General features: G+C 40.1%; 1 protein-coding gene across 2 annotated transcripts in view; it reads right to left on the bottom strand.

Moving 5' to 3' along the window:
• DCX (doublecortin) overlaps positions 1-23,461 on the bottom strand; it is a 72,573-nt gene that overhangs the window by 14,086 nt on the left and 35,026 nt on the right. The window contains exons 4-5 of one of the 2 annotated variants that reach the window (XM_065729560.1): positions 4,560-4,662; positions 432-569 (exon numbers count right to left, since the gene is read on the bottom strand). In XM_065729560.1, the coding sequence (XP_065585632.1) occupies positions 432-569; positions 4,560-4,662 (241 nt within the window). The remainder of the gene's footprint in view (positions 1-431; positions 570-4,559; positions 4,663-23,461) is intronic. The other variant, XM_065729561.1, reaches the window with a different exon arrangement.

Raw genomic sequence — 23,461 nt, 5'->3', positions numbered from 1 at the left:
AGATCTTTAACTGCAAGGTCACTTGTCTTCTTTAAACTGTGATTAAGAGAGGACACTTCTAACTTATATAGTAATTAACATTTGCATTATACAAGAGGCTATTCCAACTCAGTCTGTAACCACAGGGAACATACAAGAACGCTGCAGACCTCAATTTCCTTCCCTTAAAATGAAAACCTTTCTTTATAAAGAGTTTTTTAGTGTAAGAGGTTGTGAAACTGTGGGTGGTATGATCCCAAAGCCATGACTGCACTTAACTAAGCAGAGATTTCCTCTCCAATATTTATTTAGTGATCCTGTATGCTAACAGCTTCTTGTGTTTAAAAAATGCCAAAGTCTCAAATGCAAACATCCAAGGACAGTGTTTTCAAAGTTACACACTATGTGTTTTCATCTTGAGCAGACTTAAGATTCAGAAAACAATCACTCACCATCTTGATGGTTACCTGAATCAGCTGGAGACTTGCTCCGGCGCATGGGGGCTGGACTCTTTGCTGAGCTCTTCTGAGGAGTGGGAGATGACTTACTGCCCGTGGCAGCTGCAGGGCTTCCTTTCATCACCCGGCACTCTAAGGGAAGAGACAGTAACCGTGGTTATGTCCCTGCCTACTCTCACAGCCTATGGGCACTAGCTGTGAAACACGCATGGGTGGTTTATTGGCTTTCTGTCTCCAAAGAGCTGTAGAAAACTTCAACACTAAGGGGAAAACTGGCATTTCCATATTGTCTTCAGGGTAGAAATGAGACATTTTATGGACAGGGGAAAAAGTAGAGCTTTGTTTCTCTAGAGGCAGCACTGGGACTGTACATTATAATCAGGATTCTCTCCCTGGCAGGGACCATCTTTGTACTTGTGTCCTACCAAAGGTTTTCTGCCCTTCCTCTTGCCTTGATGCCCACCAACTAGTGACCATAATGAAAACAGTCAGCATTTACTGAGGAAAGAGCAGGTCAAAAAACAGTTAATCTGCAAAGCTCTCCCATGAAGACATATTAGTAGGAATGATGAGTACTGTTTATGCAGCTGCATAAAGCCAGCAAACAGCTCATGGCATGACTTGAAGATAAGTGGTGCATGGGACCTGTGACTTAGGAGGCTTTCAACCCTTTCATGCTCTCTTTCTGTGTTTTCATCAAGCTGCCCTTTCCAGATGTGGAAAGCAAAGACAACAAAATGGTTTTACAAAATACACCCTCTGTTCTGGTTAGTCATCTCTATCAGAAAGGTTGACATAAACAAATGTCGATTCGTGTGTTTAAATGCATTGAGCAGATGAGAGCCCCAACTGTGTTTTCTAAAAAAAATAAACCAGCCAGGAGGAGGGGAAAATGTAAACATGATCTACAGTGTTGTGCAGAAGGGAACTGAAACGCTAACAAATCTGTATGTTCCAAGATTTCAGGCATATCCAGGGTTTATGTACGTTGAGAACTGATAGAAAAAGCACGTTGCCTTCCCAAAGTTAACTTCTTTTACTTAAGAAGTTGGCAATAAAAAAGGAATTCCCTCTCTGTCAAATTCTAACTGGTCTCATGTCCCATAACCAGTTGTCCTCACATGAAAAATAGGTTCTTTTTTGAAGATGTGAATTACATGTTCCATGTACAGGCAGGTTTTTAATAGAAAAGCATGCATGGGCTGCACTGAGAATCCCCTTGACTGGATTTCTTAATGGGAATTAACTAAGGCAACATAGTGGATGGATACATAATTGGTCAACACTAAACAAGTTGTGTGACCTAAATGTATGTGCTGTTTTACTTATACATCAGAATATATATGAAAATTTAATTGCCCTAAACTGTTTACCCAGGCTTTCCTTATTCTCACACAGTCAAGAGATAGATTCTGAAAACTGTAAATTAGGGATAGAAATTGCTTTGTTTTGTTTTCCTAAAGTACTTGGCTTCTCATAGATGATGCCATAAAAGTCATGTAGGGCTTCAGAACAGAAACAATCCCAATTTTTAATCTCCTTGGTTCTAAGTAATGTGTGATGAGGTACTGTGAGATACCCCCTTGGAAGACTGTGCAAATAAGTGTTCCTGGTGTTAGTCAGCCTAACCAAAACATGGGGAAAAATCAACTTCAGGCACTACTTTAGCTTGGAGAAGGCTCCAGGGAGACCTCATTGTACCCTTCCAATACATGAAGGGTGTGTATAAACAGGACAGGGAACGACTGTTTACATGGATTGATAGTGACAGGACAAGGGGGAGATTCAGGTTAGATGTTAGGAGGATGTTTTTCACTCAGAGGGTGGGATGCACTGGAACAGGGTGCCCAGAGATGTGGTGGATGCCCCATCCCTGGTGGCATCCAAGGCAAGGCTGGATGTGGCTCTGGGCAGCCTGCTCTAGTGGTTGGTGACCCTGTCCATGGCAGGGGGGTTGAAACTAGATGATCTTTGAGGTCCTTTTCAACCCAGGGCTTTCTATGATTCTGTACTACAAAAGTAGTATTTTTCAAGGCTTTTACGTGTAGCAGTTTAATAAAAACAGTGTAACTTTCTGATCAACAATGTCTGTGCATCAGATATGGGTTTCTAAGAAACTAAGGGAGTTTAAAGTGGTGTGTTACGTCAGTATTTAGTCATCCGAATTGCTCCCTAAAATATAAACCTAAAAAGTGAAAATACTTTATGTTGCCTTTTTTTCAAGAGCTTATTCAAATTTATTTTCTCCCCAAAGGATAATTCATTGCAGAGAAGCTCAGCTTTGCATTTACCAGCACAGAAATGCTGACCGATGAATTTCTCCAGCTCAACCATCAGCAAGTGCCAGCACACCAAAGGCAATTACTGAGCATTTGTATGCCTTGCAACAAGGTAATAAATGTGGACATCTGATTGTGCTGACGTCAGTATAAGCAGGCCTCTTAGCACTGTGGGGGTGTGACATTTCAGTGTGCTGATGCTGAAACCAGCCGGAATGAATGAGACAGAGCAGCAACATCTGGAAGGTGCTTAGCAACAGGGATTATAGAGCAGAAGCTGCGGTGGGCAGTCAGAAAGAAAAGGATGACATAATCCTCTCATGGTATTTCTCTTTTTGTTTCCTGATGTCCTGCCAGAGTGAACATAACAGCCAGCAATTCAAGTACATGCCATCCAAACAGGGCATGACATCCATGACAGAAGAGATTTTAGACACTTAGATCTCAGCTTCTCTTTGCAGCATCTGACTCATAATGAGGAAGGATGATGGGTGGATAATGGGAAAATGCTGCTGGCTAATAGCTCTTCATCTGCTTCCTGGGAAGTGCGGGGAATCAAAACTCTCCTGAAAGTACAACAGAGAGCTGCAGATGCTCAGTACCAGCCCAACAACAAGCTTGGCAGATTTTCGTTAGAGAAATCCAAGCTGGAAAATAGTAGAAACCAGGAGTGTAGGCAGAGAGCTGGGCTTTCCATGAAGTTGTTCTGCTAGAATTACATGCAATTTGTTTTATATGTGGAACTCCCTGTGGAGCTGACTCAACTGTTAAAATAAAATATGAAGTTCGCATTACAGATTGCTTCACCAGCCTGAAGCAGGTTTTATTCTCTGTCTGCAAAGTTTCAGCTGACCCCTGGAAACTTTGAAATATCCAAGACCACCAAATGGGTTCATCTGGAGTACACAAGTCAGAAGTACCAGCATCAAATAAATTCAAGCCTGCTTAGGAGTCATAAAAATGCAGTGTTTGAAGTTTAGAGGCTGCTTTACCTCCTGGTATACAGCAAAAGTTCTCTTAAGTCTTCAACACTGAGCCAGTCTGTAGCATATAAGACTGCATGTCATTTCTATTCCTTACACAGAATACCTAAAAGCTTTTGTAAGTAATGTTTGGAGGCCATATTTTTTTTCCAGCTTAAATGGTCACAGCTGCATTCATTTACTCTGCTGCACTTGCTGGCACCAGCAGACAGCCTGTGCTGTTGGTATATACAGTTGCCACGTAGGGTAATTCCTACAAAGCAAGCTCTGTATATTCTGTGAAATCAGAGATTTTGTGGTTTAATTGATCAATGAGTCTCACAATGTTACAGATTTGTGGTTACTATCATAACAGGGACAAATGATGGTGCTGCCCAAGTCCCACCTAAAAAATATTACCCTCTTTTTTCAATCAGCAGAAGAAAGTAACAGAGGGAATGATTTTTCTCTTTAACTGTGCTTGTTCCCATTTTTAATATTGATTTGATTGCATAAGGACAAGAGTAACAAACTGTGTGTATCTGTGTTTCAAGTAGAAAAATAGAGGTCAGACTTCTTCGTTTAGTTCTCAAAAATGTTTCCGTCTGATTGGAACTGGATAAAGAATATCCAGGACCAGATTTTGTAATGAATGTAAAAATGGTACAGTGGAGGAGTCCATCTGTTTTGAAATGGGATAGTCCAGTCAGTGTTTACCCAGTTTGCCTGCTGATTGTACTTAGTATCACAAAAGGATGCTGAATTCCATGTACTGGGTCTTAAAGAAAAGAACAAAAGCATGCAGCACTTTTAGCTATTACAGGCAATTGAGTGGAATTCAAATAAGAACAAACTGCAGAACAGTGTGTGTTCAACATTACCACTTTCATCCAGAGAAAAGTCATCCTGTGCGTAGCGGAATTTTTCAGGACCACAGGCAATAAACACATCATCATCCCCAAAGAAATCATGGAGACAGGTCACCTACAGAGAGAGCAAAGTCATTCATTTTATTTTTAATTGGCAACGTTCTGACATGGCTCAGTTTAAATTTAAACAGGAAGGCGCTGCCTCTCTGCTGCTCCCCAGCTCCCTACTTCCATGGTCCTGCTTCCTGCAAGTCAAGCGGAACAGTGTAATTAAAAAAAAAAAGAAGAAAAAAAGAAAAAATGCAGCTGCCCTGCAAAGTCCAATAAAGTATGGAATTTCCAATCCTTACAGGAGCTGACAGGCTATATGCAGCCATCCTAATGAATGGCACAACCATTCTTGAGCTGATTCTAAAATAATAAGCAGGGTGCCCCCACACTGGGTTTGTAAGCATGGCTGTCACACCACTGCTCATGCTGATGAGTATTTTAGTACCAACAGAGCCTAGAAACTCAAGGACTGCTAAGAAGACTGGCTGGGCACAGCATGTTCCTACAGAAGGTGTCTCCAACACCATTAGCATCCTGATCTAGTGGTTGGTGACCCTGCCTATAGCAGGGGGGTTGAAACTAGATGATCCTTGAGGTCCTTTTCAATCCAGGCCATTCTAAGATTCTGTTAATCCCCTTGGACCTACAGAGCTGGACAGGAAACCTTAATCCAACCTGCCTTCCCTCATTTCCCATGTCCCTTCAGTACTTGTGCAGCAGGTTGGCCTGAAAAGCTGGGAACACTGCTGTGCACTGTTTGTATCAGCAAAGACAGCACTGCTGGTGGCCATTCAACATTCATTTTTCGAGGTGCTATATTGTGAATAATGATATATTCTGATATTTACACAGTTACGGTAATGGCAATTTGCAGTTACCAGTGAAATAACGAATGCAATTACACAACAGCAGCAGGATAACTGTGCTAAGGGTAATTCCACTGGAATCAGTGGTAACTACACATTAGCTCATGTTAATGCTATTGTGCTATCTCCAGTACCTAAAGTATCTCAGTGCAAGGACACGTGGAAAATCATCATTGCTCTTTGGGGAGAACCTTAAACACCCAGATATGTCATCAGTATATTGCAGAAAATCAATCAGACTCCTGGCAAGCTGACAGATGCTCTTTTGAGGCAAAGAAAGATGATGGTTTTCCATCTTCACAGAATGATTTGAAAATTTCCACAAAGTGCAGTGTGGCACTTATTTTTAAGAGGGAAAAAACACTTTAGGATGTCCAACATCAAAGCTTTTGTGTTCAAGATGCAAGTATTCAATACAGAAACTGCCTGCACTGGCTCAAGAAACATCAAAGTGGCTGTACACAACTGACAGCCTAGATTTTAGTGCAAGGTCCTGGCATCCCAGACACCTACTGATTAAGTACTGTGTCAGGAGGAGAAAAAACTGCAAGCACTCGAGCATGGGACATCTCCAGCATCAGCCCACTGACAGCACAGCTGTGCACCTGGGTGAGCCCAGCAGCACAAGCATGCACCTGCTAGAAAAGAGTTAACAAAACAAAAGAAGTGCAGCTTTTTCACAAGACCACTGCAAGTCTGTGCACCAACATTTAACAGTCTTGGACTGCTGAGGTCCAGTGTTCTACCATGTCTGGCCACTGGGGTCTTCACAGAGATGATATGCATTGCAAGGAACTGGAGAGAGCTCTGGAGACAGCAGTGGAGAAACTTAGTGTAGACAGAGCTGAATTTCCATATATACTGATCTATTGGAGCTGGACTGTGAAAAGTTAATTTCAAGCTCTAATAAATAAAATATAAAGAAGGCTTTTGGCTATCCTAAGAGGGCTCAGTATTTCACACTGGTTAATATAATGCATAATTAAAGCACTGCCTAAGAGTGCCAGCTCTGTTTACAATGCCAAACATTAGTGAAAAGCCTCCTTTCCACATATGCACGACTTCTAAAATGAAGCAAGATGAAATCAGCAATGGCATTGATCAAAGACATTTTTTTTTTTACAAACTCAGTGAACTGCAATTTCTATTTGCCTGAAATTAGGATGAAAATAGTTAACACATCACTTACTGAGAATTCCCCCACAGAATGATGACATTTCAAGCAAGCACTTGGTATTACAGTCCTCCCTGAGGATGCATGCCACTGATTCATTTGCAAATAATTGGGTTTGGCTCAATACCCACATTCCCATCTGAATTGTAAGTACTATATGTATGCCACCAAAAAGACTCATGGTTTGCTTAGCTCACTTTTCAGTATGAGAAGTGCTGTGCAGAGCTAGATCACAATGTAAGGGTTCAGAAAATTCACAGCCTTTTAGATGAAATCAGAAAGAACCCAGAAGGGCTTTCACTGTCTCCAGGTCACAAGTCAAAGGGTACACTTTGTCCCTGAACTCCCCATTACCACAAGCAAAAGGAATACCCAGGCAACCAAGGAAGCCTTCAGATCAAGTGTGACAGATGCACAAGGATAAATATGATTACGTGTCAAGCAGAGATACTTGCAAGTCACCTTCTTGCATTCTTGCCCCTTCAGATCGTAGGTTATCACATGTGTTTTATAACTGTGAACAGCTAGCTGGCTGAGCACTGGAGGCTGATAAATAAATTGCATAACGCATTTGTTGCGCTCCTACTATTAAGGAAACAATAACTTCTGTATTTGTTTTATTCATTCCTTTTTGTTTCCTGTTGGAAGGAAGGATGGACAAAAAACAACCCTTCTCATCAAACAATGGAACACATTGAAAATTTGGAAAATAAGGTAACCATGCAATTCTAAGTTAGGCACATTGCTTCTGTTCACTGTATGTAGTATTTCCTATTTACTTTTTTTTTTTAATAAGCTTAAATCCTTGATCATTACTGTATGTCCCTGAAACATACCCCATATGCATCACTGTATATATTAAGTTGCTAGAATAAACTTGCTTTGTGAAAACATGAGACTTAAGTGTTGGATCTTACTGCTCCCAAGCCAGCCAGCCTAAATGTGCATGGAAGAAGAAAAACACCAGGAGAGTAGCCCCAGATATACACATCCCTGCAGGGCATGGAGTTGGGAAGAGGGACTGCGAGCTGCTCTGCTGGGACAGCTGCTTGGAAACCTTATCAGCCAGTATGGAACACACCAGGGGTGTCCTTGCCCCGCAGTACTGAACCTCTACCTTGCATTAACTGGCTAAGGGGGTTTTCATGACTCCAGAATAACCTTATGAATCTTCTGATCTCTACTCTTCAAAAGCCTTTTTTCTCATGTTTTCTCAGAAAAAAAAAGAAAAAAAAATGAATAGAAGTGTCTCCCCAGGCACTCTAGACTATTGCAAAAGTACATGTTCTGCTTTAGTTTACCCTAATCAACTGCTCTAACTATATGCAATAATTAGTCTGGAACACCATGAAAATACTGGAAAAAATTACCCCAATGGACAACCTGAAAATCATTGTTTAAAATGCTTCCTTCTGCTGTTAGCTATCAACACATTAAAGCACAGGACAGAAAAGTGATAGCGCTCTGCTAGTGCAAAGACCTGTGCTGCTTCCTGAAAGTGGTGACTGTGTTTATAGATCTTATCATGCACAATTTGCAATGACACTGATATCCATGAAATTAGAAAAATGTTATCTTTTTAAATCTGCAATTTTTATTATTATTTTTATCTATAATGGAAAATTAAACCTGTGTATATAATTACAGTAGAGAGAATAAATAACATTGGTTTCCAAGCCTTTGTTTACAGAAAGATAATATTTAATTTGAAATTCAAGACTAAAACGATAATATTGACATAGAAAGGATCACACTGCATGAAATGTTTTCTCTCCATTTCCTGCAGCTTAAGCCATGCCAATAAAGGAAGTTACATCTTCACAATCCGGTTTGAAGGCGAGGCACAAATTTATTCCTTACGAAGTAATTCTTTCTAATAGATTTGATGGCAACATTTTTCTTTGAGTCAAGTTTTGATGTTCTTAATAAGAAACAGAGTGTTGGTAGGAAGAAATAGAAGTTGGTAGAGATTAAAAGGTTTTAGGGAGCACAAGCCCATTTGCAGTTCCTCGGGTTTTCTTTAAGCGTGGTTTCTTTCCTCGTTAAATGAAATCCTTCTCTGTGTATATTAGAAAAACCTTCCCCGAGAGGACAATGCAGCTAGGATTTCCAGGAGGGGATTTCCGCAGTGACATTCCATTAGTGTCTGTTGCAGCAATTTTAATTGTGGAAAGGAAAGCTATGACCTTAGGAGAAACACTGAGCCTTCTAGTTCATTTTAACACTGTAGAACAAACCATTTCTCAGGATTCTGACAAAATGGAGCTAGACATGAGCTCATGGTTTGCTGAAATGTCTTTAATACAGATATTCTTAGTTTGCCTGGAAAAGGAGCAGTCAACATGCAGGATATAGGTGCACAGCTGTGGATAACCAGCTATTCCTACCATCCTCCAGGAGGCAGCAGAAGTATTTTAATATTGTAATTCAATAATAAATGAAATAACTGAAAAGAAATACAGATCAAAAGACTGAAGACTTAAGCCTTGGTCTATGTCACCTACCAGTGGAGAATCTCCTGAGCTTTACAAGGGTGTTATGCTTAACAAGCACTTTTTGTTCCCTTTCATAACCCATAGACTGACAGCTTGCAGAGTACGCACGGCTAATGTGTTGCCTCACTGTCACTCTACTACCAGCAGTGCAAAGGATGTCACTGCAGTAACAAAGGCTCCAGATGCACTGTGGGTGCTGCCACTGCTGGACTGAGCTCTGACACTTAGGCAGGAGACCTCTGGTAGCCTGGACTGGCCATCACCATTTGCTGAGAGCACAGAGTGTCTCTGAACAGTAATACATCACTGGGAGGGTTAACTGAACTGTCTCTTTCACCTTTCTGAGAAATGCCTTTATTAGAGGTTCCTATATTTAGCTGACATAGCCAGGTCAGGCTGAAAGATAAATGGTCAGATGCTGTAGCTGGTGATTACTCAGAACAGTGATTTACGAACGTAATCCTGCCCTCACATTTTCTATCTCTTCTTTATGTTGTGGAATGAGTAAAGACCTCTGCTTAAATGGCCAGCAGAGATTTGGCAAAGGTTATTTGGAATGACATAATCACAGGACTGACTTGGGGGCTGAACATCTTCCTTCTCAGGGCTTCTATCTTTAACCGACTGCTTGATTCTGTATAAGTCTTAGAGAGGGCCAGTGCAAGACTTCTGTTTCTTTCTCTCTTAGTCATAAAAATGTTAACTCTTCCCCCTGTAATAACCCTCTTGTTAGGAATTTAGATGGCAGAGCGGAAAGCGATAGCCATGTTCAAACTGTTCCTTAATTTTCTGCAGATCTAATAGTTGTGCTCAAAGAAAAGAGTTGTCTATTTGATTTCTTAAAATCGTCATACTACTTCACCTTAGAAGCCTCCAGAGTTCAGAGTGTGGGAAAACTGTTTTCAGAAATAGTTTATTTTAAGGCCAGAAAGACAGTAGAAGACAACTTGCATGCTATGCACACACAAAGCCTATTAAGAGCAGAATAAAAGGAAGAAATATATTTTCTAAGGTATATATTTTCAAAGGTACTTTCATAACTGCTATAAAATTGAATGCACCTGACCACCTTCAGCTGAAGACAATGCATTTTAGATGCTTGCTGATGTCCCTTCCCTTTCAACACTCAAGTGTGAGGTGGAGCTGAAGAAGTAGGACTAGCAGCTAAACAAGCACTGGGAGCTTACTAAGCTGAGAACGTAACTAATCTCTGTTTTAACTGTTTTAACTCCAATGGAAAAATCCAATGGACTTCTTCATACTTCAACACCTGCACTCAAAGTCAAATTGGCAGTGGTATGTTTATTTCATGTCTGAATAACCACAACCCTAAATCACAAAGGCAGCCCTGCTTTACAATTAATCAGTTGTGTGCTCGCAATCAAAAAGCATGGCACAGCAACCAAACATATGCAGGCTTGTCCACAGGAAGACTCAGCAAGGTCATGTGTCAGAGTGAATATCAGGAATGAATGGACATGCTGAATGGATTTTAAATGAATTGCTTTCTCTTCTCTGACAAGCTTTTCACCACATGTCCAGAAAGAAAAAGATTTCAGGTGACTTAATGGTTAAACAGACATAATAGGAAATAAGGATGTTAATATTGGAATGCACAGCACTTAATAGAGTTTCTTTGTAACAGTCTGAAAACTGCAAGCCCAAAGCAGATACTGAATTGATTTATATCTTATTAGATTCTGGTTTCCTGCATTTAAAAATAAGGGATGCTTGGATTCAATTACTTCTTTAAAGCATGCACACGCCCACTCAATAGATTCCACATTTGCATTCATGGAAAGAAAATTACTTATCTGCTTTGAAGGAAAAATGCTGCTTAAAATGGACAAGCAATAGAAAGATGAGCAGAAAAAACATGGATGTTGGCATCCACAAATGGATTGGGAGTACTCCAGAATGCCAGCCCACACCAGGGATGCAAGTACAATTATAGTGCCTTTGGGGACTCTCTGAGATACCTTGTAGTAAGGGAAGGGGTCTTTGTCATCAGCTCCTCCATCTTTGCTTGGTGCCAGATATCCTTGTGGAAGCTTGTCACAAGCAGGGTCATGCTGGCCCTCCACAATGCAGTGTACAATGTGAGGGGAAGGAAAAATCATCTCTACCACCTACATTTCTGCTTGCATACTTTGCTCACTCTGTAAAATCCTGGAGTGGGACTTCTCTTTAAAATGTTAGTCAGCTTTCTCTTGTATTCATGGAGACTCATGGCTCACATTCAAACCTATATTTGTTTCAAGCAAACTATCAACTCCTGCAGAAATATTTTCTTCTCTCTTCAGGAGAGAAAATTCTGCACAAAACAGCAAGACTAATGTTTTCTTTGATGCATGAGGGAATTTTTACACCACTTTCCATAATTTCTCCAACTTAACATTTTGTTATGATGAAAAATGCAGATTTTCTCCATTAGGCTGCATAGTACAGTACATTGATTACATGTGCTTGATGGCCACTTGGAATATTTTCTTATATTGTGACTGAAGCAGAGTAGGGACACTGACTTCTAATCAATATGCATCATTTGGACTCATTTTGTGATGTTATTCAAATGGAATAAGAAATATTCATGTATGTATATATGAAGCAACTTGTAATACTTCAAGCAAGAAGAATTGCTGTTCTCAAAAGGGCTGCAGTGCAAAGTAGCTATTTATTTAATTTATTTATATTATTTAAAATATTTAATATTTATTATTGGAAATAGAGCAGCTCAGAATAGAATAGAATAAAAAGTAGGAGTGAGAAGGACAATAGCCAGACAAGCTACCCAGTAGGAACATTAAAGCTGAATTTAATACATCTGGTGAATTAGTGGTGCTTCCAAACCATGTGAAATCCAATTAGCCTCTTGTAGAAAGGTTAGTTTGTTATCCTCATTCTCTATACATATGGAGGGGACTATGAAACAGAAATTCAGGCTGTAGATTCTTTTTACCTAGGAGAAAGGCTTTTTCTTGCAGTCATAATAGTATTACTTGGAGGACAAATGTGCTGTGCATGCAGTGCAGGGGCATGAGAAGCCCACCCATCGGCATCAGTATATTCAAAAATTACTTTTTCTCCACTCAGAAAACTGTAAAGTCAGACATCCTAGTTAACAGATGAAGATTATGAAGATTTTATAAGCTCTTAAAAAACTGTAGCTGTCACTGATCCTATTGTGTATATCCTCATAAAAGAGAAAGTCTGTTGTTCAAGCTTTGTGCAAGATTTTAACTGTAACAATGGTACTGATTGTGGTAGAAAAATATTGGTAAACAGCTCCTCACCTTGATGAAAAAACGAAAGACTTAGAAACCTCAGCACCGAAACTCATGTACCAGGACTCGTTGGGTTGGATGCATACCCACAAGCAACCCCACCATCTTCAGAGAGCACAGAAATAACACTACCATTAGCAAACCAACAGGCTCAATGGAGTGAAAAGCTTCACTGAGCACCTACCACTTGTAAACAAATTATGAGGGGCTAAGAGGAGACCAACAGCTAAGCCTTTACTTAGTCTTGCAGCTGATCTCTGCTTCCCCAGGGAGCCCTTTTCTCCATACACTACCTTATCTCCATGCCTGGCGAATGAGATCAGCACAGGCAGCTCCATAGCCACCCCTCTGCCTGCAGACTCAGGTGGAAGCTGCCGGGGCACAGAAGAAGTACAGTCATTTTCACACACACACGCAGTGAGTGTTGTCTGTTCAAAAGACTAGAATGACATCTCTGCTTTCCTTACCTGGTAGGTGGATGCCCTGGAAAGGGCATCTTTTCTGCCCCTCAGTTTCATATAAATGTCCTTGCTCTTTCTACTTTCTCTTACCAGCAGTACTCCATAAAAATACTTCCACCAGCTAATTATTTCATGGTGAGATGCATCAAGAACTTAATTCTCAGCCCAAACATTTCGAAGTACAGCCAGCTACAAAAGAAAGATTTTTTGGTGATGTTTTACTCACCTAGATATAGTGATGGACTTCAGCCCAGCACTGCAGCAACAGTGACTGCAGATGAACTTTCACAAGGGGGCAGAACTGATTTATTCATACATTTCCACTTTCTAGGAATATGCCCATTGCTCTTGTAACCCCATTCTGCCTACCTATTGCCCAGTGTGAAGCCATGGAAGCAGGGGATTGCATCCTGCATGGTCCCTTCAGGCAGAATAAAGTTCTGGCAAAATGAAGGATTACACAGGCATACAAAATACCAGGATTTGTTCCTACAGCCCCTCTGTGATGTGGTGTAAGTTGACACAAGATAGGAAATTCTGTCTTTGATAATCACTCAGTGACAAAAGAAATCATATTTAATATAAACAGATTTGGTTTCCATGCAAAAAGTGGATGTACTTTTTTCACTGAGGCAGCCTCTCTGAGAACTGCAGCTATTCAACACTGCCATGTGTCCTGCTGACTGACATCAGTAACCTCCTTCCAAAATAAGTACTAAGGTAAAATCAGCATCAGACTTGCCATTATTATTAGCGCATCAGGAGAGCTTGAGGACACTTCAATTCAAGTCAGGCATCACGCACTACTGAAGGTGGCGGGTTTCAAGCTGGCTGCACTTTCCCCAGCACAGTGGCAGCAGCACGCTAACACACTGCACTACGGATAACCTTGTCTTCCCTGGCATCACAAGTAGAAGGCATATGTTGATCAGGACTATAGCAATGTGTTACAACATTTTTTTTCCACAGGAAGATGAACTTTAACTCAGTTGCAATTGAAAGTCTTTTCTGATCAGACAAGACTATTGCCAGTTTACCTCATGCACACAGTTGTATCTCAGCCTCTACACTGAGTTGCTCGGTCTAGACCTCCAACTACAGTCTTTCATTGTATCAAAAGACACTTTGTCTATTAGCCAATTTTTGGATGTGTGCAGGCCCCTCTCTATTTTGTCAACATTTGCAAAATCCAAAGTACCTTTTCCTCAAAGGAGCTATAAAAAACCTAGTATTTTCAATGCTGACAACATTAATGAAAAAAAGACACAAGTATGCAGTGGTGGACCTTCAAGCCACCCTTCCTAATACAGACCTCCTAAGCCTTATAATGAATGAACTGTCCTGTCCTCCAGCTGTAACTTTATTTGCAGGGTATGGATCCAAGTCAGGCAAGTTCCTGAAGGGGATCAGAAGCCACACTTGGTTCTGTATCTAGCTAAAATTGGCTTTGCATTTCACCCCACTTACAAGCATTTAAGCTTTTTCTCAACAGTTAAAATATTTCAAAAAGGTTCCTTAGGACATTTTGACTTGTTAAACTCCAGTGTTTGCAAGGATCTTTATTACATTGCTAATTTTAGAGATCAATGGGAATTTAAAATGCTGTCCTTTAAAAATCAAATTGAAACATGCTACATTCAATCTAAGGGAAAGTAACAATTGCCATCAAGCTGTTCTTTCAGGGAGTTAGAATTTCTTCCTTAATTATAATTCTAAACATGTTCTTTCTGTTTTGGGAGATTTCCTGAATTTAATGCAAATGCATATGCCCCCTCTATCCGAACAATTTTGTTTTCACTCTAATTTCTTTTAATCTTTGGATAAAGCTATTATTTTTTTCTAATTGAACAGGTCTTTTCAATTCAGCTGACAGCTAAGAGGGTCGTGGAAAATTCAGCATTATGTCCTGAATTAAACCATATTAGGGTAGAAATTAAAAATGTTAAGCAGGCTGAGAGATAACAAGTACTTTGCACAGAACATACAGAAAGGCTGCTGAAAGGAGTGTCCCAAAGCCTCTCAAATGAAAGTGCTTTTTCTTTTAATTTGAAATATTTCCTATCCCTTCTAAGTCTATAGACCTGTGTCAAGTTCTAGCTTAGCATGCTACTGCATGCAAAGGAATATACAATGTTAAAGGAATAATTGATGCAGGAATACTGAAATAGGTGGTGTGTAAAATGGCAGGCTGCATAATTGTCTGGAATGAGTTCAAGCATTTCTGCAGTGAAAAAATAGTCCTGCTTTATAATCCTATCACGTCTCCTGGCTGCTGTATAGCAGGCAAATTTCATTTGGAGATGATCCCAAGATGCTGTTGATTTACCAAGGGGATTCCTAAAGGCAGAAGGTTAAAGCTGCCTTGCCCAAGCTGAACAGCACTTGTGAGAGGTATTAAAGGATCCACACTAATTTTGGCAGTAATGTTAAAATTGCATCATTATAGTAAAGATATTGCACATCAAGCTGTTTCTTTGCGTTCGGTGGCAGGACACTGAGAGATAAAACACCTTCCTTTTCAATATTCTTTCTTTTCGAAATATCAAGTGTTATGTGATGGAGGAAAGGGGAGCAGGAAGAGGAGGGGGGTAACAAATTATTATGCAATTAATTTCTGCTCTGAAACATCCAAGCGCCATTACATTCAGACACTATTTGTCATAAAATGAGCCGTAAGCTACTGAGGCAATTAGAAATTAATTGCTGGAAGATTCCCCCAAGAGAAACATGATAAGAGAAACTACAGATGACCAGAGACTTAGGAGCAAAACTGTATCTGTTTCGTTCCTGATCTGTAAGAAATAGCAAGTTCCTCTTCTGCAGGTGCTGGGTGTCTGTGTGAGCTCACACATCAGCTGCTTGCAGATGGTTATGCACATTTACATTCCCTTTGTGTACTGGCTCTGGAATAATTGGGTACTGCTTTTCTCATCTGAACTGCAGAAACACATCTGGACTTTTTCCTCTCTTCTCCTTTGCTGCATGAAGTCATCAGCTCTTTGCATATCATCCACTCTCCATCCCTTTCCCACTCCTCTAGAGCAACTTTGTAATTTCCACAACAAATGAATCCTTTCTGCTGAGGTGAAGAACACAGACCCAGTATCCATACACACAGGGCTTCTCCATGCTGCTGCTGCCTCCAGCAGGGACTGTACTGGGCTATTTCTTCTCTGCAGAACTGTGGTGTGAGACTGCCCTGAGCCCAGAGAGTACCTTGCAGCACCCATCATATTTCCAGGGACAGAAGTTGTAGATATTTCCTCACATCAAGACCTTTTCCTCATCTCCCCAGAAAATAAAGCTTTTCTTGTTTCTTACATATTTTGATACATGTCATGTATGCACCCAAGAGCCCTGGGTCAAAGCACCAGTTCTTAATCCTCATTGTGACCATGGAGATCAGTAACTTTGCAACTACTAACCAAATAAAAGGACATTAAATAGCCTTCTGTTAGAGCTGATGATACCTTAATATCAGTTAAATGTCACATACAGCTTTTTCATTTGCTTGTTTTTATGTTTCATTACTGTGGCTACCGAGAAAGAAGCAGTGCTTGCTGTCTGTTTATAGTGGACATGCTGCTCATACATAAACTCATACATAGACATTGGAGAGCACCTCAAGATACAGCTATGAAATGAAATGTAAACAAACGGGCCAAATGTGTACTGCCAGAAAAGCCTGCTGGTAAAAATCTACCAAAGTCAGAAGAATTATACAAGGCATTCGTCTGACTTCATTCCTTGATTAAATATACTGACAGCACCTCCAGAACTTTACTTTTTTTTTTCTTTCCTCACCTCAAATGCTTTATAGCTTCCTTTTGCTCCTTTCTCCTTTCATCTCAGATCATTTTTGACAGGTAATCCAGCAAGATCAGCCTCTCCTGAGGAGACCTCTATACTCAAAGTGGTGTGTTTCTGTTTGCTCCAGCACACTAACATCCACTTCAGACAGTGTGGGCTGGGCTTTTTTAAGGAACATTGAGTGTCAGTAATTCCAGTTGATTTCAAAATGAGCTTCAGACACACAGCCTCTCTGAAGCACATGAGAACAGAAATAAATGGAAAGGCAATTGTAACAAGACCACTTCTTTGAGCTCTCCTACAATGTACTTGCTATATTTTCATTGGCATCTCTGAAGAAATACATTCAGTCCAGAAGATACACTTCTATAGGGAATATGGTGCCAGTTCACTGAGATGTCACTGTATCACACCAGCTGCCCTTATTCTTTTCCTTATTTATATCCTTTAAAAAAATAATATCCTGACAGTTAACTCACTGGTGCAGACAATTCTTGGAACATCAGATCTACCACAATGTTTGCACACTGGAGTGATTTAACAAGCTTTTTTTTTTTTTTTTTTTTACTGTGCTGTCCTTTAGCTCAACTATGCCGAAGTAATTTTAGAGGTTTTTTTAAGTAGTCAGTCTAAATATTTTGTTTCTTCCTCAAGAGAACACATAATAGGCACAGTTGTATTGTTTATGCTCCAAGGCGGTTTTTTGGATGAAAAAAAAACACTTTGAAGGTTAGCCTCAGATGAAGAATAGGGTATTTTTCCCTACTGCTACTTATCACTTGTTGGTATTACCTAGGCAAGTAGTAAATTTGCTTATACAAGTTGACCTATCCATAACAAGTTTTGCTCAGAAGAATTTTCCCTAGATACGTGACGTGGTTCTATAGCACTGACCCTCCCCTGTGTTGCATGAAGCCGCTTTTTTTATTTGGGTGGGATTAGACCAATGTCAAATGTGTTCACTGTTTGGCACATGGAACCTGTCCCACACAGGGCTCCTGCCAGCCGCAGGACCGTGCTGCTGGGCAGCCACAATACTGGAACAGCATCAGGCAGCACAATAATACAGACTGTCTTGGTAGCAGCATGCAAACTGACCTTTCATGGTTACTATCAGCTTAGAGATATGCTGTTTAACATCTAAACTTCTTTTGTTGGAAGCAAACCCAGACTGTATCAATGTACAATTATTTAAGGACCACCAAATGATCATATAAGAAAGCATTTTTTCATAAGATGACATTGCCTTATAAGAAAAAAGGTGGATTTGGGTGTTACTGTAGCTTTCAGATGCAAACTTTAGGCCAGTAGTTGGCAAATGAAGGTTCCAGTATTTTCCTGAACAGACTTTTATTCTTTTCAGAATGTAAACGGAAAAGAGGAAAGTTAAATCTTATGGACCAAGTCATTACTCCTGTAGTCCTCTTTAAGGTGCCTTGCTTATCTTTATCAAATGAAAATTAGGGCATCAATATTGCAAAGGCTTTTCACCTTGCCCAGTGATACACCCTGATTCTGCCTTAGACATGTCTGCAGAAACCCTAGTGATGCTTATTCTGTCCTTTGCATCTCCTGTAATAGTGATGATGGATGCTTTATTCTTTGCAGAGTCAGAATTTGATCTTTGAACTTATCTTTGATAATACTGGACCCAATGAGCCAGGTCGTCAGGTCTGAGTCCCAGATATTATGCTATCAGTGCTTGATAACTGCTGCAATAACTGTGTGCAGAGCTTAAACAATGTGAAATGTGCTTTTAAGTGAATAAGACAATGAGCTGCAAGGAGTAGTATTATTACATATTGTGGTTCTTGAGGTACAGTACTAAGCCATCTGAAATATAATGCTATTCAATACAAAATTTCTTTGTAACAGATTTAATTTAGCACATGCTGATGAGAACCTGGCCCTTTTTTAGCAGGTAGCAAACAAACAGACATGAAGAGGAATTGCATTTAGATTGTATATGTATTCATTTTATTGTCATTTTCCACTCACAGTTATAGCCACTACAAAGATGAATATTACTTTCTCATTTGTGTATGCAGACCAACTTGTCATTTGACAGTTAATGAATGATAGCAAATGGAAGCATGACAATAAAATTAGCAATGCCCTGAGCAACTCACTTTGTCAAAATCGTGAGTTTATAGGATTAGCAATGGATTCAGTGCAAATCTCTGCTATGCCAATTAGAAGAAACAGTACAGATTATTTGGGAAGAGCATTCCAACAATTAGAACTTTCTGCTTTTAAACAATATTATTGGACATCCGTTTCAAGCATTCATGTCCACTTAAGACTATTACTCATCTACCAAGTGCTATTTAATTTCTTTCATGCATTTGTGGCATTGTATCCTGAGGCAGTGGAGTAAATCATTCCTTTTTTAAGGTAAGTCTTGCAGTAGCTGCTCTCAATCTCTTCAGATTCAGGCCAGGTTACTCTCAGCAGAATCCAGCATGTGTCACATGCTTCACTCTGCAGCAGGTAAGATTCTGATCACACAGAGGTCAGTGGGAAAATTCCCCATTGACTTCAATATGCATTGGATCAGAGCCAAAATCCCCACAGCAATCAAGAGATCTGAAGGGAAGAATTATAGTAACTCATTGGTTGGTGCCACTTGACCAGTGGAAGACATCATCCCGTCTCCATCAGAAAATCACCAATGACAGGATATAGCTCCAGGCTTCTGCAACTTGCAGTGTGCATCACTACAACAAAGTCCATGCACAACTTTCATAGGTAGCCTAATTAGAAAATGATAACTGTATGAAACATAGACTTTTCCCATATATTCTCATGCTGTAAGACAGGAACAAGGCTGAAACAGGTGTCATTTGAGTCTAAAATACTTCTGAGCCTTGGAAATTCAAGTCTGATTCATTTTGTGGGGCAAACCTTGGGCTCTGGTTCCCTACATCTAAATTGTTGTGAATTACTGAACTTAAAGATAGTATCCACTCATCTCTGCACAAGGACTTACTTGGAACCATGGGGTACATCTGAGCTGGTGACTTTCTATAGCATATGTGGGGGCAAGGATGGCAAGTTCCATCTAATTCCATCCATGCATGTGTTGCAGGTACACAAATAGTCACCCTCTGCTTTTACTCTGAAACAGTTGATAATCTCTTAGTCAGTTTGTCCCTGACAAAAAGCTGGTTAATAACTAAATAACTAGTTACTTACAACTGTGACAATTACACTGAAGCAATCTGTATGTGGACATAATGATGTTCCTAATGACAATTAACTTAAATTAAATGCTTTTAATTACAATTTACACAGCCTTTAGCTATTGTACAGACAGTATTCTGACATTCATGCCTCACCAGAAATGAGATTTACTTTACTTTGTCAAAGCTGACCATAATTATATGCTAAATAATTGATGTCAGATGCTGACATTGCAAAATGTTTCAGTGCCATAAACCAACATGCAGAATGATTAGAGGTCAAATCTTTGTCACTCATCCTTGAACCACTTGCACAAGTGTCTGAGGTAGCAGCCTGTCTGCCTTGCAAGTATTTCTACCTCTGCTTTGATTTCCTCCAAAAGCAGAGGTATTGCTTTTTATTTCAGTAGGTGTGTGTGGAATTGTGCAGACCAATTCAGTTTGCCCAAGTGTCTTTTTCTCAATGTTAAATTAGGAGAAAGACAACTACAGGAGCCCAGAATACACACTGGATCCATATTTAAAACATTAACTCCAAAGGATCCTTAGAGGCAGCATCTTCGTTATTCAGAAAATCTTGGCATGTAAACTCCACCTACCAGCATTCAAAAGGAATGAGTGATCAAAGCTGGATCACAGATTCATTAGTGATTATTCTGTCTGGAAAATCTTCCCTGATGCTTTGCATGAATATGACTAATTAGTAAGAGTTACAATAGGATTATAGCCAGAACTGAAAACAGCCACTGAGAAGCATGACAACAGAAGCCCCATGGTTTTACTCTCCAAGGGACCTTTCTGGTAGAGATGGATTCAGAGCTGTCTTCTGAATCTGGCCCATTGTGTCAGAGACCACTTGAAGAGCTGATAACAAGGGCCATAGGACTGGAATGTCATTGCATTCACGGAATTGCAGTGTCTCGAAGGACCCAAAGACATTGCTACAGTTATGCCCTATGCAACTCTAATGCCTTTGGTGAAAATGAAGATTTTGAATCTGTCCCTCTCATTACTTAGTGGTAAAACATTTAAGTGTTGTACAAGATGACTAAAAGTTGGCCTCTTTACCCAGGTAACTAATGACAGGACAAGAGATAATGTCCTTAATTGCACCAGGGGAGGTTCAGTTTGGATATTAGGAAAAACTTATTCTCAGAAAGAGTGGTGAAGTACTGGAACAGGCTGCCCAGGGAGGTGGTGGAGATGCTGCTCTTGGAGGTGTTCAAGAAGAGTAGATACGGCACTGAAGGACATGGGCTAGAGCAGTCACAGGCATATGCTGATGGTTGGACTGTCTTTCCAACCTTAATGATTCTATGGCATAAGTCAGAGTATAACATGGCATGGAACCTTTATAAGCAGGACAAGTTCTGGGGATACTTTATTTTTTCTGTATTTTTCACTCAGTGTGTAAGTATGGGAATGAGCTACAGAAAATATTTCGCTTCTCCTTTCTTTCTGAAAAGACTGCCATATTAAAGACCATCACAGTGTGCAACTGCAGTATTTCATGTCCAGGCCATTCACTTTTATGGCTTAGAGTGTGCATGAGCACTTCCCCTGGAGACCAAGACAGCTCACTGTCTGCTTTCCTTTTGAAGAAGAATCTAAGGGTACTAAACTCCTCTTTGAAGCACTTGTCAGCATACAGAAAGAGTACTTTGTGTAGGGAGTACTTTGTGTAGGCTTTCCAATGTGGAAGCTCTCCAACATCTGCACAGGGCTAACATGCAGTGGGGTTTCTCCAGAAGTCAAAGTTAGAGCCTGCCAGATTTGTTTCACTTAAGAGTCAGGCTCATCCCACTTAGCATTCGTTCCAATACATATTTCATCATGTTAATACATATTTTATTGCACTTTTTGTACCAGCTCCTCTAGCATTTCGCTTTTGCAATGGTGCTTAATAACCCATGATTGCATATAGCTCCGAGTGCATGTTTGTGACTTGTGTGATTCCCTCCTGTCCCTAGGAGGGACTGATCCTCCCAGACTCCTGCTGTGTCTATGCACTGCTTGCAATTTCGCTCTATCTCCTCAAGTTTGTTAGCTCACATATTCTACACGTAACATATGTTACTCCATATCATGACTTCTCAACTCCCACAAAAAGCTTTCTGAAAATACACTGAAGTGCATGTCTGCAAGGCTGTACATATGGATGCATGTTTGTACACCTATGGTCCTATATGAAGCAAAATTCACATCCTGAAAAAATATATATTTTAAAATATTACTGAGGAACTCACTACAATATAGTTTCACCATGCAATCCTCAAGGACCAGAGGTTAAAGCAGCCATTTAAGTTGCTATGCTATCAAATCAGTTCCTATCAAAAAGTGCTTAACTGTTTCGAGATGCCACTAGTGCTTTTAAGAACTCATATTAGGACTTAAAGCATTTGAAAAAAAAATAATCTCCACAGGAGTAACAGAATAATTAAAAATAGTATACTTGCAGAGGTACATTTCTTCAATCAAATTCCATTTATTCTATTTCACTTCAATTTAACACATAATTTGTAGCCTGTTTTCCCTGAGAGAAATGTAATATACAAATTTATGACATATTTAAGTTTTAGTCATACAAAATGCATCCTCTTTCCAACACTCCTCAAAGTAGACTTACATAAACTAGCTAAAAAAACGCATACGTACATGCATCTCTCTGCCTCCATGTAAAGGGAAAATTATTGTCTTTGCAGTCATCACCCAACCATGCCAAGGGAGGCAAAACAGACAAAACATAGCTCGACATTTCTTCAGTGATCAAGTGATCCAAGCATTACTAGGCCACTAGGGAAAGCAGCTTGTAAATGTGAGGGCCCTTGCTGTGAGGTTATCACACATACTAGATCTAGGCAGCATTCAGGGCACCTAGCTGATCTCAGCCAGTGCCTCAGCACTGACAGTGGGAGACCTCTTAGGAACTATCTGCAGTTTTGCAAATCCAAGCCAATACCCCAAATTTGCATTCTAAAGGAGAAAAGGGGGGGAAAAGGTGTTGCAATGGTGCTATAACTGCACAAGCAACACTCCTGCACTTTTTTTTTTTTTAATTTTATTTCTAATTCCTGACATTCCCTAAGCAGAACACAAGACAACAAAGATCAAATTCACAAATTACAGAAGGATGGATTGGCATACTGAGACCCAGTTCACCAGAAGCAGATGGCCACAAAAGTCCCTTGGGACTGTGAATCACAGACTCTGAACCTCATGGGCAAAGTGAAGAACAAAGCCCATCCCACAGTGGTAAGTGCACACTGAGAATAGGCTACAGATCCCTTCCACAGTCCTGCTAGTAACCAGGATCACGTCTGGATGAACTCCAACTCTCTGGCTGCAAAAGCACAGATACTAAAGTGACTGAATTTAGCCAAAATATAGCATTTAAGAATCTTACTGAAGGTAAACCAGGCTTGTTTCCTACTATTCACTGCTACATCCACACACTGCTAAGACAGGCTGACACAAACATCCAGGGACCTACTATAAAAATTCAAAGATTCAGATATCTTCTCCCCACCTATTATGGGTGAGCAAACAGTGGCTCAGAAGACCAGCCAGGGCCATATGGAGTGCAGACATCCA

Source organism: Cyrtonyx montezumae, unplaced genomic scaffold (genome assembly GCF_038088225.1).
Source record: "Cyrtonyx montezumae isolate F1298 unplaced genomic scaffold, pur_monq_1.0 scaffold_11, whole genome shotgun sequence".
Classification (NCBI taxonomy): domain Eukaryota; kingdom Metazoa; phylum Chordata; class Aves; order Galliformes; family Odontophoridae; genus Cyrtonyx; species Cyrtonyx montezumae.
This window is presented reverse-complemented; position numbering and strand designations above follow the sequence as displayed.